The 18,030-nt window shown below is 38.9% G+C and overlaps 1 protein-coding gene across 2 annotated transcripts in view; it reads right to left on the bottom strand.

The window, feature by feature from the left end:
- The window catches only part of sfmbt2 (Scm like with four mbt domains 2), a 55,088-nt gene that overhangs the window by 16,890 nt on the left and 20,168 nt on the right, over positions 1 to 18,030 (bottom strand). Inside the window, exons 5-7 of one of the 2 annotated variants that reach the window (XM_044343807.1) lie at positions 16,150 to 16,170; positions 3,189 to 3,277; positions 140 to 389 (exon numbers count right to left, since the gene is read on the bottom strand). In XM_044343807.1, the coding sequence (XP_044199742.1) occupies positions 140 to 389; positions 3,189 to 3,277; positions 16,150 to 16,170 (360 nt within the window). The remainder of the gene's footprint in view (positions 1 to 139; positions 390 to 3,188; positions 3,278 to 16,149; positions 16,171 to 18,030) is intronic. The other variant, XM_044343808.1, reaches the window with a different exon arrangement.

The raw sequence follows: 18,030 nt of genomic DNA, 5'->3' as shown, positions 1-18,030 counted from the left end.
CACACATTACTCATTAAGTATCATTAAGCTTCACATATACTCTGTAATTAAATTGTAGGAAATTCAAAGTTCCTTCCTGTCACCACGGTAGTTTCAGGCGGATGGTAAATAAGAAGGTGCGAGCAGATTAGATTATCACCTGTGGGCGGCTCTAAGGCGAAACTGTTCTCCAGAGCCCATCCGAGGGGGCGGAGCCTAACATCCAGGTAGAACAGCCAGGTGTCCTGAGCCCGGTGGTCGTCTGAGAGACCGGCGTAGCGTAGACGGAGCCTCCCTCCGACGTTCTGGACGACGCGGACGGGCCAGTAAAGGAAAGGATCCGAGACGTCCTGAAGCTCCAAAATAGAGCCGTCGACGATCAGATCCACCGTGTTCTTACCTCGCAGAGGCTGAGAGAGACAGACAGAGAGTTTTTACTTTATTCAAGAATCTCTAAGACACAGGACAGCTCTAAAGGCAAAGTCACTGGTTTATTGGTTGAGTTAAGATCAAATTAACTAAAATTATCAAAAGAATGTGAAGAAATAACAGTTTTGACATCATTTCAAAGACCGATATTTATTATGTTGCAGAGATCTCTACTGTAGTTAGCATGCTAACCAGCTAGCTCTGGCCCCATCCTGTCTCATAATATCACTTTGTACCTCAGGGGCTGCAGTGAATCACTGTTCTTACACGCTGAATCTTTAAAGGACGGGTTCACAATTTCTCAAGTCTGCCCAAAAAAGACTCAAATGAACATTGAAACAGGTTTTTCTCCTCCTCCTTCTGTGCAAAAATGTTTATCTGAAGCTAATATGAAGCTTCAGTCGTCCAGATTTGTGTGTGAGTGAGTATTTTTAGTGCCAAAGTCCCTCTTTTTGTTACTATAATTCCACCGCTGCTAAACAGGGAAACACAAAGAGGGAATTTGATGCTAAAAAGACTGGAAATGTGTCAGATATCCATTTGATATGACTAACTAAATTTTTAAATACATTTTTGCACAGAAGGAGGAGTGTGGGTTTTGTCTCCATCATTTACACTGTAAGTGCATAATGAAGGGATCTTCTAATGGTCAGTATGAAAAGGAGGAACGATTACAGCAAGAAAAACATGTTTCAATGTTCATTTGGGCTCCTTTAACCCTGCACCTCTAGTGAAAGTCAGTGAAAAAAGGTGAGAAGTAACAAACTAGGAAGTTGATATCTTATTTATGTTATGGTTTGAATTAAAAAAAAAGGTATCAGCCACGCTTTTTCTCCTAGTTCCACCCAGACGTACTATCTGATCTACAGGTATCGAGGCAGGATAGTTAATTAGCCTCCTCACCTGAACCTCATGAGCCCAAAAATGGACATTTATGGGTTTTTTTTAGTAATAATTGGCAGAGAAATCTCAAAAGAAGCCGATGCAGAAAATACTTAAATTTAAACAGACAGTGTTTCAGTCATCGGACCAATCAATTCTAATGATGAAAGAAACTTTCAAGTTAAACTTCCATATCACCCATACGTCTCCAGGTGATGATATATGTGTTACTTCGTGGGCCTCCTGTTTAAATAAAATGATCTTAAATAAAGTAGGGATCCACTCAAACACATCCAAATTAAATTAAATCGTTTCCTTCAACAACTGCCAGAAACACACAGAGTAAAGTAGACATTCAGTGATGTTAAAAAGGAAGTGATGTGAAAAAGAGGAACTGTAACAAAGGTCATTACATACCTGCCACCCATACTCTATATTAAAATCAACTCCTACAGGCTTTGCAAAAAGCATGACCACCGTCCTGGTGACTAGCAGATATAAATGGAAACTGTTCAGTCCCACTCTGCTTAAATTTGCAAGTGCATTTGGATTTTTTTTTTTTTTTTCTGCACAGAGAGCAGCTGCACACACAAGTCGTCCGTTGAATCAGGTTGTGGGTTGCCAGGTTGTGATGACAGATTGGTTGAAATTGTGTGCAGTGTTTGGACGTGTTTCATAGACGATCTGACAACGTGGGCAACGTCAGACAAACATATAAAACTTACTCATCCCTCGATTATTCATCATAAAGTTTGAGGGACGTGCAGATTATGGGAAACAACACGACAGGAAGGCAATGGCCATGAAATACAAGAGAAACCCGGGAAAAACTGGAGTGTTGTCTCCGGAGAGACGCAGTTACGACGTTACAAACTCCAGATAGAAATGTATCAGCAAATGTATCAGGACAACAGAAACTTCCTCTCTACTTTCAACTATTTTAAACAATAAATACTTGTACGTGACTCACACGCACACACACACACAAGCTATTAGATTTCAGTGAGAAGATAAACAGACACAGACACAAAGTAGTTCCTTTGATATCTGATATGGGCCTCGCTGGCTTCCTTATGACTTGCATAACTACATTTTCTCATTTTTTACGCAACTACAGGCGCTGATGTGTTTTTCAGAAAAGTCTCTCGCCAAAAAAATGAATAAACCGGGCTGATGATCTCAATCGTTGAGGATAAAAATAAAGTTTTAGCCCCAATGAAAACAAGAGCAGGTGATGTGAGCTGGAAAAGAACAGCTCATGATGTGAATTTGAGTTCTCAAATAATGTTGCTTTTAATTTGACAAGGTTACATTATTGATTTCTAGTTGACATTGTGGGTGTATGTGATGTGCTGTTGTTTGTAGCTTTGTATTATGTGTCCTGTGTGTTTTTTTTTTTGCTTTGTACTGTTTGTTATTGTGCTTTTATATGTTTTATTTATAAGGGATTGCAGATGAAAACTACCTTTTTAAAGCTAACTCTTGGTGCAGTACATCAAATGTTAACATTTATGTTTAAAACTGCACATTATCCCAATAAATACAATACAATAGGATTACAAAGTGATTGCACAATTCTCCAAATCAATAAAGCTGCTACTAGTTTGATCTGTGCAAGTGTTTTGTCATCCTTTTTTTATTATTACAGAACTACTGCTACTAAAAAGTCTACATGTATTAATTAACTGCAACTACTTTCACTGTTTTCAAATAAGAAACTGCAAATTCCCACGTTTTTCTTTGCAGTGAACTAAAAACAAAATATATTCTCCTCCTTAGTTGCAGCCCTAAATTGCTTTTATTCAAAATGAGGCTGTCTTTATTCTTTCTTCCTTTATAGCATCATATTTAGCTTCCGGGGAATTGTTTCTGAACTGCAGAACATATGATTCGCTCACCCCCTCCAGCAGGTTGGCCGGTGCCGTCCTGGAGCCGGTCAAGTCCTGAACCAGGAACTCGGTCCAGTCGTTGTATTTCTCCTTGATGGCTGCAAAGAGACAAAAAAAAAAAAAAAAAAAACACAACACAGAGACTGAAAAAAACCATGCAGACAATCAAAGTGTTATTTTATGCCACCGCAGTGCGCTGCTAAGTGTAGTCGCCAGAGAACAGCATGCATAAGTAAGTGCATGCATATACTTGCAAAAAACAAACACACAGCTTTTCTACCGCAGATGTGAAATATTTTAAGGACGAGTGTCTCCGAATGGAATCGTTTTTATGCAAAAGAAGGGAGAGGAAAATCCCAGTATTCTGAGATTTCTTTAGGTGACATTATTTCTGTCTGAAGCCTCAATGGTTTCATTCACACTGCAAACCTTAACGCTCAAATCTGATTATAGCTGAGATTGGTTTTTTTTTAGGCTTGCATATGCAAAAGAAGAGTAAGAAAAGACATCACATCTGGACGGTTTCTGCGGGAGGAAACACATCAAAATGAAAGACGCTGACAAACGCGGTCTTGAATGGTGTCATTTCCATGTTAATATGCTTAAAAAACAGCTGCAAATCTGAGCAAACAGAAAACAAAAGACGTGTAGTCGCAGCTTTCTGTGGAGCAGTTGTGGCTGTTTCACAATGGTGACGGGAACAGAAACAGGTTTTCATCCAGAAGTTCAGAATATCAAAAGTTTATTTAGTTTTATTAGTAACTTCCTCTGTTAATAAGCGGTTAAAAGTGCATGAATCCAAAATGACTGTCGAGACTGAGGTCAAACTGCCGCAAATTAGATTCATTTCAGGTTTAAGACCACAAAGCAGAGCAAATCAGAACTGAAAACGTCAGATTCAACGTGACATTATGAAACTGATCTGAGGGAAAGAAAGAACGAGAACTTTCCCGGCAGTCTGAACACTAATATTAATGAAAATATCAGATGGACAAATAGAGGAATCTGATAAAAACACATATGCTACACATGCTATAATACAATCAATCCATGTTCAAGTGTAGTAATATCCTCTGTTCAGTTTGAATGTGATTTAATGGGTTGAAATCAGGAACTTCTGCACACCCACACATGTGCTTTCAGTCATTCTGGCTGATTAAACCTCTGCTTAGTTGTTTGATTTAAGCTATAACAGGGATTACTTGAGGTCACCTTAGTCAGAGAATCAATAGGAATGATAGCAGTCGTCCCGCCTTAACGGGTGCGACAGGAGATGTGAATTGAGCGCAGCTCTCTGTGTCAAATACAATAAGGGAAAACACCTGTGTAGGTTTGATGAGGTTTTAGAAATCAAAAAAAAAAACCCCATAATATTGTCAGATTAACCACAACAGTTGCCTGGATGGTTAATAGACTCGTCGTTAGCATTTCCTTCCCATTTTTCTCTCGGCTTTCTGACTTGTCCTCATTGCAGACAACCTTGTTTACTGCGAGCTACAGTGACTACAGCGTCCCTTTTTGCAAGCAGCAGAGTCATTTTTAACTGAGGAGACAACAAATCCGGCTGAGAGCGATCTCCTCTTTTTAAAAACAATCTTGAGAGTTGTTTACCCAATAAATAAGAAACCAAACATGTCTATGACGCTAATGGACAGCACTTACATCAGTCGAGACAAATATCTGTCTTTCTCACCAACACACTTTTTGTCATTTGTGAGGACTCTGTATTGACTTGAAGGCGTATCCTCACCTCAACTATATCCACTACCTGAGCTACAACGACTAGCTGATTGACAGAAAATGAATCGGCAACTATTTCATTAATTGATTAAATGTTTTGAGTCATTTTTTTTAAGAAGACCTGTCCGAATTCTCTGATTCAAGCTTCCTTAATATCAATATTTTCTGAATATCTTTGTGGACTGTTGGTCGGGACAAATGAAGACGTCACCTTTGGCTTTTGGGAAACAGTGATTGACATTTTTCACCATTTTTGGACATTTTATACATCGAACAATAAGAAAAATAATGAACAGATTAATCTTTAGATGCAGCTCTTCGCTTGAGTCACAAAAATGAGTTGGTTTGACTTTTACCTCGTAAAATAATAGACAAGACACAACAGGCAGGACTTTTATAGCCTCACAGCCTTCGTTTAATGATTCATTATCAGGCCTTTGTACTAAAGGACTTCTGTCATGTAAAAAAAACCCTGTTAACGCAGCTTTGAAAGAAAAAAAACTTTATTCGTCAGCGTCCAGAGTGTAGGGCTGCAACTAACGATTATCTTCATTATCAATTAAACTGCAGATTATTTTCTCGATTCATTGTTTAGTCTATAAAACGCTTCAAAAATAGTGGAAAAAATGGCATTCACAACCTCTTAGCAGTCACGAGAACGTCTTCAATTTGCTTGTTTTGTCCGACTAACAGTCTTAAAACCTTCAGTTACTCGATTCACTGTCATATATGACGAAGCAAAAATCAAACTGTCACATTTGAGAAGCTGAAACCAGGAAATATTTGCTTGAAAATTTTATGAAAACCTGCTGATTCATTTTCCGTCTGTCGGCTTATCGATTAATCGTCGCAGCTCTAATCTAAAGACCTCAAAGACTTTCAACAGACTTGCGATCTGCTGATGAATGACGACCCAAAATACTTAAAAAACAGCTCCTGGATGTAAATCTAACAAACTGTCTCTACTATATGGAATCATTGACCCTAAAGTAAAGGGGTTGCATGTCATTAATCTTCTTATCAATCATGCAAAATAACATTTGTACTTGAAAGAAGAGAGAATCCATTCCCTCGTTAACCTCCTGGGGATCAGATTTTTATCCCCACATAGGAGGTAAATCCCCACGACATCGCCGGTACAAGAACACATCACACACGAACGCTCACACATCCACGCCAAAAAAAAAAAAAATCCAAGTTCCAGAAAATTTGCATAGGGACATGTGGTTTATGTCTGCTTCCTGTTTCCCACAGTGCAACAGTGTTATGTAATTCCTGCTTTCGTGTGCTTCCTTCGCTTTTCGTTTGCCCTTCATTCCCGATATCAGCCTCCTGTTTATCCCTTTCCCCCTCCTCCTCCTCCTCCTCCTCCTCCTCCTCCTCCTTCTTCTCCAAACTGCTTCTAATTCCAAGGAAGATGCTGAGTGGCCTTCAGTGTCCTCCATGTTCTTCCTGTTAGTCAGCGACTTACACACAAACACACACACACACACACAAACACACACAAAAAACCCTCCACAAATGCAGGCACTTGTTGGAGTCACTGAAATGTTGCCAAATGAGTCAGAGTTACAAAATGACTACAACACGCAATGAGAAGTGTCATTCCCTGCAGCGCTGATAAGCATCAAGCAACTGAAGTGAAAGTGAAATATACATACAAGCCTGTTTTCCTCAGAATATATATTTTGTTTACTTTTATTCGGTTTCCTTGTAATTTACTGGGCGTGTATTTCCAATGTAAAGCCTTTAATATTGACCTTTTGATAATGAACAAATAAGGAAGCCACATCTTTGCTTGTTATAGTTTTGATAAAGATTTTGAGTCAAGAGAGGAAGCTGACCTTTGACCTTGTTTACCACGTTTGTCAAGGTTGTAGTTTGTTTACATTCCCCCAGTCTTGGCTAACGGTTGAGACGAAGCACGTAAACAGCAGAGTTTAACTGATTCAGAGCCCTTTACCACCTGCACATCTGACTGTGTTGTAGATTTACTTTGAAATGGATAAAATTCTCGATTTTGCCAAAGTGACGACATGTTTTTAGACGTTTTAAGCTTGTTGAGACTTAACTAAGAAGACTTGAAGCTGTCATAAAGTGCTGAATTAAAGGTCTAAAATACTGAGAGATGTCAGCTTTTGATTTCTAACACTGCCAGATGTTTTTTGCAATAACAACATATGATTATAATGACTTGAAAACGTCTCTCTGATCAACGTTGAACTTTACACAAACTTCAATTTGATGCACATCACACAATTAAAACTAAAACTTGAGGCTGATGTTTGACTGCTGAAGCTCTTACTCTTGACACCCCCCCCCCCCCCCCCCCCCTCCTGACTGTGACTGACTGAGACATTGAGACATGAGTAAATATTCTGATAATCGATGACTCATTTCAGTCATTTTTCCAAGTAAAAATAGTGAAAAAAATGCTAGAAATTCTCTGTTCACAGCATCTAAAATGACGATTCGCTGCTTCTCTTTGTCTTATATAATAGTGAACTGAATATCTTTGGGGTTTTGGACTTGTAGTTTAAAGACACAAGGGGAAGTGGTGACTTTTTCATTTGTTTTTGACATTTCATTGAAAAAGAAATAACTGCCAGATTAATTGATAGTGAAATGAATCATTCTACTAATCTGCTCTGCATTCGATTCTGCTTTTCCCTACTTGTAAAAACAAGTTTTGGGGTTTTTCCCCTTACCGTCGTGTGACGAGCTGCTCTGATTAATGACATTTAAGCATTTTTGCGTGACGTAAACGATGACCTATCAGTCATTTTCATCGTATCCTGACACGTCTTCACTCCTGATAAAAGTAGTAACAGTTCTGAACACTTGAACTAAAAAAACTTAACACTTAAACTGACACTTCAAACCCTTTCGATGCTTCAAATTTGGCTTTAGCGCACACATATTTCACATGTTTGACAGCCCAGTTAAAGAACATTATAAGAAATCTCATTTTCACTTCACACACTTTTACATTTAGCCTTTTTTGGAGTTCTTTCTGTTTCATTCTGAACATTTCTTTAGTGTTGAATAATCTCAAAATGTGCAGCCTCTTAAGAGTACATGTGCTTCTATTTTTCAGTCCAGTGTAGTTTACTGGAAGGCTAAAGTGGGTGATGCTATTAACAGAGTGAGACGTTGTGGTTTTTAAGCCAAGAAAAAAAAAAGTCATCCTTCACACACACATTATACATCAAAATGTGAAAATCTAACACAAGAGTTTTGGAGCACTGTCAAACTCTCATATACTGCCATAAAAACTGAAGGCTGAATCTTCTTTTTCTCTCTCTTCTTTTTTTTAAGCACTTTGTAGTTCTTTACAACACTTTTCTTTTCTAGTTTGCTTTGGAAACACACTTCATACGAGTTATTTAGAAAAAGTGCTTTCAACCTTCTTATTATACTTGTAATAATCCCTTTTCCGAATCACAGATTTGGATATATACGGCTGACAGTTAGCGCCACGGAGGCTGCTCAGGATTTTAAATACATAATTGACTTACGAGACCAAATCAAAAAAAAAAAAAAAAATCCTCTCATGGCTTCGGACTCCAGAAGTCCTGACCGAATCAAATAAACAACTGTGGATTTTTTCTGGCAAGTAAATCAACTTGTCAACATGGGAGAGGCTTTTTCCTGTGATGCTACTGTGAACAGCGAACGTCTCTGTGGCCCAAACGCTCTCCGTATGCCTGTTTAATAATAGTGTTTTTTCCTGTGAGACTATTTTCTTTCCTTGCTGCTGCTGCTGCTGCTGCTGCTGCTGGACCTTTGCAAGTGCACACACACACACACACACACACACACACACACACACACCTCAAGTGTGCAGAAATAGATAAACTATTTTTACAGATCCTGCCTAGATTAGTCATGAAGACATTTAGAGCCGAATGGTAGCAGCTGAAACTAAAACATGCAAACTTCAACCTCCTCACCCTCCTCTTTCTCCCTCTTTTTCTTCCCCACTTCCCCCTCTGCCCCCCCTCACCCTTTTCCCCCTCCCACCTCTCGCGGTTTCATTATACTACGCTGCTTTGTATATAAATAATTACCTATTTTTTCTTCATTTCCATCCTGAAGGCAGCAGACACATAGAGGTGAAAGCCTGACTTTCACATAACAATAAGTGCATAATTAACCTTGAGGGAGGAGATCTTCAAAACACCCCTCCTCCTCCTCCTCCTCCTCCTCCTCCTCCTCCTCCTCCTCCTCTCCCATACTCCTCTACACTCTTCACTATCCCACAACCAGCCTCCCCCTTCCTCCTGATAACCCCCCAGAGGCCCAGGGCTGCACCAAAGCCGGCTGGAGTCTACAAGCAAATATCTAGCATTAAAAAAAAAAAAAGCAAATATGAATATATATATATGTATGAATCTTGATATTTGCATATTCTACCAGCTCCTCTTCTCTATAAAAGAAGCTCTGTGCACAAAGCTCGTTTAAAAGCTTTACTTTGGGTAATCAATGTTATAATTAAAGAAGAAAAATCGGCGCTGTGTGTTTTTTTTTAGCCGCGATCACAGCAGTGCAACAGATTCTAATCAGAGTTAATAGGAGCAAATTACGCCTGATTCCCCCTCTGTCTTATCCAGTCATTATGCGCTGGCATGGAGATGAGCAGCCCCCTGAACGCACAAGGGTAAAAAAAAGCCAAGTCAATTCAAACAATTACCTACTTCCATTTTAACTGACAGGCTTTTCCAAATAGGCCATGAGCATAATGACTGCAGCACGCGGCCGCATGTAAAATGCCACGCAGTGCAATTAGTGTGTTTATTGAGAGACGTCTGGCTGTTGTGTTTGGCTGAATTATTCCTGGACGGTTTCAGACGCCATATTGTTAACATTTTTATAGCCTCATTCATGACAGGGCGGGCGGGCGGGCGGGCGGGCGGGCGGGGGGGGGATATTACAGGGTTGCTGCACACTTTTTTTGAAATCAAATTTAATGCTTTTTAAGACCTCAACAGAGAAAAAAAATGAATACCCTTTCCACAGCAAAACAAATGCACCTTAGGCTTCATGTTTGCAATCAATCTGACAATATTAGTAGGGATATTTTTATGTAAAATCACATAAAGTAATAAAATTAATGGCAAATGCAACGAACTGTGTCCCACTGTTACTTTACAATAGATAAAACTCTTAATTTAGAATTTAAATTGTAATTACAAGCAGCTTGGAACTGTTCATTTTGACAATACTCACCCACAGAGTCGGCTTTAGTTAATTTATCCTCGTTAAGACACACACATGTTACAGTATATAGTCAATTAAATCTGTAAACTCCAGCTAAACGGTCGTTAAAAGTCCGCTACTCTGCTTCACGTAGCATGTTGGCCACTTTCAGTGAGCAGCCTTTGAAACAGTTCCTGTGAGTCACAAAACACAGGTGCACCTTGCGTGTGTCGTACTTTCCCTGAACAGACTGGCTTCTCTACATCTTCTGATTTATCATCATAGTTGGGCCTGTGGTCCAATATGTTGTTTTTAATGTCAAAACTTAATTTTCATAATATAAAAAGACTTTCTCTCTTTAAACCTGATGACCACTATAATGGACAATGATTTTTAAAAAAAAAACTTGTTGTGCTATTAGATATATAAAGCTTAAAATAAAAAATTCAATGCTTAAATATTATATTTAATGCATCAAAAAGAAATAAATATTTAAAAATATATATAATGCTGTTATAAAAGTTACTTACTTTGAAGGCCCTGACGTACTGCAGCCATGCTTCACTTCAATGTGGTGTGACTTTTTGAAATGTCACCCAGTTGGGCAGTACCTGCACCTGATTGGTTAGTTAGGGTCTACTAAATAACCAACCAGAGGACAGTTATGTAAATCATATATTCACATAGAAAAAAGAACAAAAAACCACACCATACATGTGACGTCCATTGCAAAGGACGCCGGGGGTCTGAAGGATGAACACACTGAATTTGTACAGTATGTGTGTATGTACATGTGATTTTACGTGTATGCATGCTTGGATGTTTCTGTTTATTTGCACATTTTTACTGTTTCATTTTTTTTTTTTACTTTCTTATTTTCAATAACCTGGAACAAAAGGCAAACAATCAACTCAATCATCTTTAAAGCTGTATGTGGGGAAACATGGCGCATCACCCTCATCACACAATCGAATTGAAGTCCACCTGTCATACATGCGACATACATCCAACCGCTCTCTGAACACTCTGTCCTCGTCTACATCACCGTTTCTGTCATCCAGCTACAGCGCCTGCAAACAATTTAGAACAAAGCACCGAAACCGGCGCACACTCTCATTCTACATCAGCATCATTACACACACACACACACACCATAACAGAGCATCCAAACTGTAAGACAAAGACATCAAGCAATAGCAGTGAAATACTGGAGGACAGCAACAAAAAACTATAAAAAGGAAGCAAAATTAACAGCTGACACCCCGTCATTCATTCTACAGCTGACCAAAGCCTCCATAACCGAGTAACTGAATCTGTATGTTGCTGCCTAACGTCACCCACATGCACACACACATCAATTTAAGTCCTCCGGCTCCTTGCAACTTTCCTGCCTGCCCTGAGCTTTCCCTGCAGGCTCATGATCTTCTAGCACATGCTAGTAAAGATGTGTGTGCTTGTGAGGGTTATTGTGATTCTATCCTCCATTCATAAAAAAAAAAAAAAACCTACTCAGGTCACGAACTGTGTATGAAAATGAATCCCAATCACACAAAAATGCAAAAACGCACACGCACACACACACATACGTTGTTTTATAGAGTAAACAAACACATAAGCATTGTGGCGTCATGCAAATCTGGAGATTACAGCAGGTGAAGTGGCCGAACTAGAGCTGTCTGCCTGGCGGACCGACCGTCTTCTGTTTGCTTATCGTAGAAAGTGTTCAAAACGCAGCCTTCTCATTCAGTTAATGAGATGACTGAGGGTGCGGCCGCAGAGGACAAAAATCAATACATGATTGTTTTAATGATTGTCTCAAATGTGACTTCAACCATTTGAACTTCAGGCTGTTTTTGCTCAGTTTTCAGTCCCTTTATTTTGCAGGTTTATTGCACAGTAACCACCACATTCGTCTAAATATACGATTTCATTCTGGAAATTACATCACAAGAAGTCGACAACAATTTTGCGTTCAGAGATCATTTTTTGAATGAAGAAAGTACCGTTCTACTGTAACACCGGCTCCTGCAGTGCAGAGTTTTTCATTATAGGTTGTTTGTAGACTTAATGTTGTGTATTCAAGTCTGTTTTTAGTGAGTCTTCCAGCTTCAGTCAGACCTCAAAGTGTTTCTTCAGTTTAACTTGCAGAAGTTTCTGACGTCTCGTGTAAAGTAGATCAAGAATGTAGGTCTGACTTTGTTTTATTTCTATCTGTGCACCAGGAGAAAGACGTGAGTCTTAGGATTAGTAGTGTTCATGCAGTTTACAGTGAAAAGAACATTTCAGATTATGCTAAGCTAACCAACGATAATTATTCATTTATTCAACCACAGAAAACCAGTGAAGAAGAAACGTATACTATCGACAGCCTCCTGACATTCTGTCCTCCTACATCTTCCAATGAAAAGCCACTGCAACCATCTGTTTTATCACCGATATGACAGCGTTTCCACAAAGATCCGTTTCTCCTGCACACACTACAACGCCAAGCCGGCGTTTTCAGATTTTGTGGACGTTGTTTAAGTTTGAACTTATGAACTGCTGCTGCAACCGGCTCTGAAGGGTAACAAGGGACACACCCAAAGCAACGCAGCCCTTTGTATTTTTCTCAACACCATCCTATTGTCAGCATGAGCCTGAGCCTTCAATTCTTCAAACACCACACTACCCTTCACACACACACACACACACACACTAACACACACACAAAACAGAAGACAGGTCTATCTCAGAGCTTCATCTCCAGCAGGCTCTGGCAGGGAGCACTGTGGTGAATTCATTATGCAAATGACCTCTGTTGGGATCTGTTCAGCGAGCAGCTACCTTACCACATCACCAAACTTGTGATGTAGCCTAAAAAAAGCTCTCTTTACATGAATGGATGGATGTATCCGACATGCACGCAGGCGCACTTTACATGCACATGCACAAGGAGAGACTGAGGGAATTCACGGCGGAAACTCCACTCCGTCTGAGAAAGATTCCCTCCTTGAGTCTGACCTCGAGGCTTCATATACAGTCAAAATACCATAAATATGTAAAGTAGGTTGGATTATATTTGCGCTGGGTGAATTAACATTTTTGGCTCACCTGCCAGAAGCTTATAGAGAAAAAGATTTTCCTGCCAAGATCTGCCTTTAATCACCAAAACAGCTACTTTAAAGTTGTCAAGCAGCTGTAAAATGTTGAAGAAATGAACCAAATTTTATCTAAAACCTGCACATTAAAAGGACGAGTTCACAATTTTTCATGTCTGTCTTAAATCAACAGTGAGGAGACCAGATGATTCTTGCTGTAATCATTCCTCCTGTTCATTAGAAGATCCCTTCATAATGTAAATGATGGGGGACAAAATCCAGAGTCTGTACAAAAATGTATCTGAAGCTAATGTGAAGCTTCAGTAGATATCTTACAGTCTTTTTAGTGCCAAAATCCCTCTTTTTGTTACTATACTTCCACTGCAGCTTAACAGGGAAACACAAAAAGGGAATTTGATGCTTAAGAGTCTGTAAATGTGGAAGATATCCACTTGATATAAGCCTCACATCAACTTCTAAATGACTGTGTGGACACAATGTGGATTTTGGCCTCCATCACTTACATTGAAAGCACATTTAAAGGATCTTTTAACAGCCAGTATGAACAGGAGGAACGATCACAGCGAGGGAAAAAACCTCTTTCACTGCTCATACGGACACCTGCCTATCCTTTAATAATTTAGTATGACATCAGTGGCCTCATATGAATAACTTTCAACTAATATTAAGTAATTATGAGTGAGATGGAAAGATCGACAAAGTTTATCCTGTTAAACTGTCTTTCAAATGACTTTTTAATTTGTAAAAAAAAAAAAAAAAAAAAAATTAGCAAATTACGCAACAGAGCCGCTCGCAGCTCTGCAGACTCGCGCGCTGTTCTTGCAAACAGGGTCGCTGATTAACAAGGGCGCTGATTCGATGAGCACAAAAGCTTTGCTGAACGCATGAGTTAGCTGAGGAGCATTTGAAGTGGAGGAGCTCAGAGGGAGACTGTGTGTGTGTGTGTGTGTGTGTGTGTGTGTGTGTGTGTGTGTGTGTGTGTGTGTGTGTTTGTGTGTGTTTGGGTGAGTTTCATGAGTGAGGCAACTGTGAGTAAGCGAGTTTGACGAGGGATTTAGGTGTGTTTGTTATGCGATTTGCTGAATTAAAAAAAGACCTTTTTTCGAATCAGAATGTATCGTGGTTGTGTCTTCTCTCGTATTGAGAGGAAAATAAATCAAGATGACTGTAACTTAAAGGGAGGGAAGTCTGTAAAAAGTTCATCCGAAACTATGGAGGTGAGACTGAGGGAAGACGTTTGCTTCTGCTTCTTCTAGAGCAACGTTAACAACCAATCGGATGTGATTGGCTTCCTGCTGGCTGACTCATAGTGAAATTTCCCTGCCTGAAGATCTCAAGGTGGAAAAAAAAAAAAAAATCACAGTCGGCTTTATAAATCTCACTAAAGCTTTATGTGAAGGCCTCCCCTTCACTGACATCATCAAAGTTTTATCATTATTATTTGTACATTTAATGTCTGGTATTTTATTTAATTTTTTAACAAAATGCGCCAAGTAAAAGTTGATTTTTGATACTTGATTATTCATTTAAGTCTCATAAATAAAATAATGATGCCAATACTTTCAGTGTAAATGAGTGAAATGGACATATTTTATCACTAACCTCTAGTGGCGTCAAGCCATGCAGATGATTTTGGAGATATTTATCTTCAAGATTTCTGCCTCCAGCTCGACAAAATGAAAGTGAACAGATGTGGTTTGTGGTGCTCACAGTGTTGAAAAATTACATTTAAAGATTCAACACTAACTTTACAGAAATAGCGTCTCTGTTAGAGCTCACTGTCAACAGTTTACACAGGGAGTGCTTCTTAAATTTGGATGAAAAAACCCTTTAAAGAACATCACTATGGTGCTGCACTTTTAGACTCAACTTTAAATAAGGTTGTCAACACAGTCTTTAACTTTAGATATACAAAATGTTGAAATACTTCTTACAAGGCTCCTGATGTTACTTGTAAAACAAATGCTTTAGCTGTTGTTGCACATTATTTACATTTGTCAGTATTTATGACATTAAATACTCATTTTAATATATTATTTATAGATTGTTAGTCATATCACGATTAACTCAAAACAGAACAACACCCTCACATCATTACATCCTTACCCACCAACTAACATCCGCAGTAGAAAACTAATATACAATAAACAATGATAAAATAATTTAAGGAAAGCAGGAAGGGAAGCAGTACTGGAGCAGCCTATTTTTTCTCATTTTTTTTTATCCAAAACACACATCTTGTCTGTGGAATGTCTTTACAAATCACCCTGACTAACATAACTTTGATATATTAAAGAATAAACTATCAACTGATATATTAATTAGCAAGCAGTTATTGTTAATGTCTTCCTTTGAGAGAGAAGAAAAAAAAAAGTTCCTGGCCAGTCTGGTGACACATGTTGACTTTACGTGCCAAACACGATTTTTTTTTTTTTTTTTTTTTTTTTTACATTTCTGACCTGTCTTTGCTCGACTTGTGCATGTTTTTTTTTTTTCTGGTGTAGGACACAGTTTGTTTGTTTGTTGTACATGAGAGGAGGCCTGTTTATCAAAGCATCACATTTCTCACTGAGCTGCTGCGAGTTATCATACAAACACAGCTTGTTCTTACAGTGGAGCAGGCACAAACAGCAGTGTGTGTGTGTGTGTGTGTGTGTGTGTGTGTGTGTGTGTGTTATCACTCTGCTAAGACACACTCACTCTGCACTCAGCTAGAAGGGAGTCATGCAAGAAAAAAAAAAAAAGCAAGGCATGGCAACTGAGCTGTGAGGTCACTTCCTGTAAAAGAGGTGAAGAGGAGAAGGAGGAGGAGGAGGAGGAGGAGGAAGCACACTGTACATGCAGCTCTGAGGCCTAACGTTGACACAGTGTTGATTTTATGTTAGCAACTAGTGAGAAGGGCAGTTAGTCAGAAGCGCTGTTCAGCTGCTTACCTTTTCTTAGGTAAATGTTATCTGAGAAACAAAAAACAAACAAAAAGAGAACAAATAAAACAGGTAAATGTGACACAGGTGTAAGCACTCAACAGTACACTCTCTCTCTCTCTCTCTCTCTCTCTCTCTCTCTCCTCTCTGCTCTCATATTAGAGCTGACTAAGCAACACACACACACACATACACACACACGAAAATGTGGATAACATGATGCAAAGCCTTGAAATGAAGCAACAAAGTACCCTTTCTTCACAAATTGACAGTGTCTTGCAGAAGCCTCTTGGCAATAGAAAACTGCCTTCAATTACACTACACTGCTGTTTGCGTCATTAAACTTGCAGCGATGTCAGCTGTCCGTCACAATTACAGAGGAGGGAGGAAAAATTGGAAATAAAAGCTTTTGGGAAGATGGTTAAAAGTAGCTAACTTTGGTGTAAAAGCATGTTTTCAACGCATACTGGAACAATGCAGCTGCTGTTTCTCCTGTATTTGAGTATTAAGTGTTATATATCAGTATTTTTTTTAACCTTCTAACCTTTCTTAAGCTTCTACATCTTGCAAATATGTAAGAAACTAAGAAAAAATGTCAAAACTCCAGCAACACTTGTAGTATAAAGTAAGAATGCACCGTCAAATGTCAACAATCCACATAAAATACAGTTTTCTGTTCTTCAGAATAAGGCAGTTGTAAGCCTTTATCTTAAAGGGGACCAGTCATGCACATTTCCAGGTCTATATTTTTATTCTGGGGCCCTACTTGTTTATCTTTGCATGGTTCACATTTCAATAAACTCTTTATTTATCTAATACTGGCCCTTTAATCAGCCCCTCAGTTCAGCTTCTGTCTGAAACAGGCCGTTTTAGCTCCTGTCTCTTTAAGACCTTCTCAAATACATCTTGAATCAGATCTGAAATACGTGACTGGACGACAAGAACAACCCATGAAACAACCTTAGCAACAAAGGCTACAGAAGGGATGATCGTTTGTGGGCGTGAAGAAACAATATAACGTCATCACGAGGAGGAAGTAGAGGTAACTTTGCAAGTGGAGCGTGAGAGCTGACTTAAGCCCTGACTTTTGACTTGCAGGCAGCATTTCTACATACGTTCAATTCAAGTTTTTGAACTTTGACCATGTTTAACATAAACATCCAACATTGTAACATTAATCTTAAAAAGCATTTTATATCCCCTTTAAAAACAGAAGTGTTGACAGTGGATTTTGCAACTTTGCCAAATTATTACGCAATATGGTTTTATAATAGTAGATGTAACAGAAACAATATAATCATTTGCAGTGCAAAGAGTTATAGTTTGGAGAGTTCAAACCAGATGAAAAAAGAAACAAAGACACATAAAGTAACGCCACAATGCTCATCTCAGTTGGCTGCCAAATCTTGACAATTTAATATTTCTGACAAAATCCTGTCTGAAGGCTTGTACTATAAGAGAAAAAGCCAAAGAAAAAGCCACTCCACTGCTGTACTGAAAGCAAATTTCACCATCAACTCAAGGCATTTCTTTCAAGCCACTCTGTATTAAGTCCACACCAATCTGGATTTAGAGCTAATCACAGCACTATTTCAGCTATTACATTAGTTACAAACAATATAGTATCCGCTTTAGACAATAAGAAACATTGTGCTGCCCTTTTTATAGATCTGTCAAAAGCATTTGATACAGTTGATAATCCTTCACTCTTACAAAGGTTATACAGTATTGGCTTTGATGGAAAAGGCTTGTGATTGGTTTCAGAATGAATTGTTTGAGAGACTTCAGTGTGTGAAGTTGGGGAGTGTCCAGTCTGAGTTCTTGTTGGTAATAAAAGGTGTTCCTCAAGGTTCAATATTGGGTCCTGTCCTCTTCACTGTCTATATTAAT

Source organism: Thunnus albacares, chromosome 23, assembly GCF_914725855.1.
Source record: "Thunnus albacares chromosome 23, fThuAlb1.1, whole genome shotgun sequence".
Lineage (NCBI taxonomy): Eukaryota > Metazoa > Chordata > Actinopteri > Scombriformes > Scombridae > Thunnus > Thunnus albacares.
Note: the sequence above shows the minus strand (reverse complement) of the source record. Positions and strands in the feature narration are given on the sequence as shown.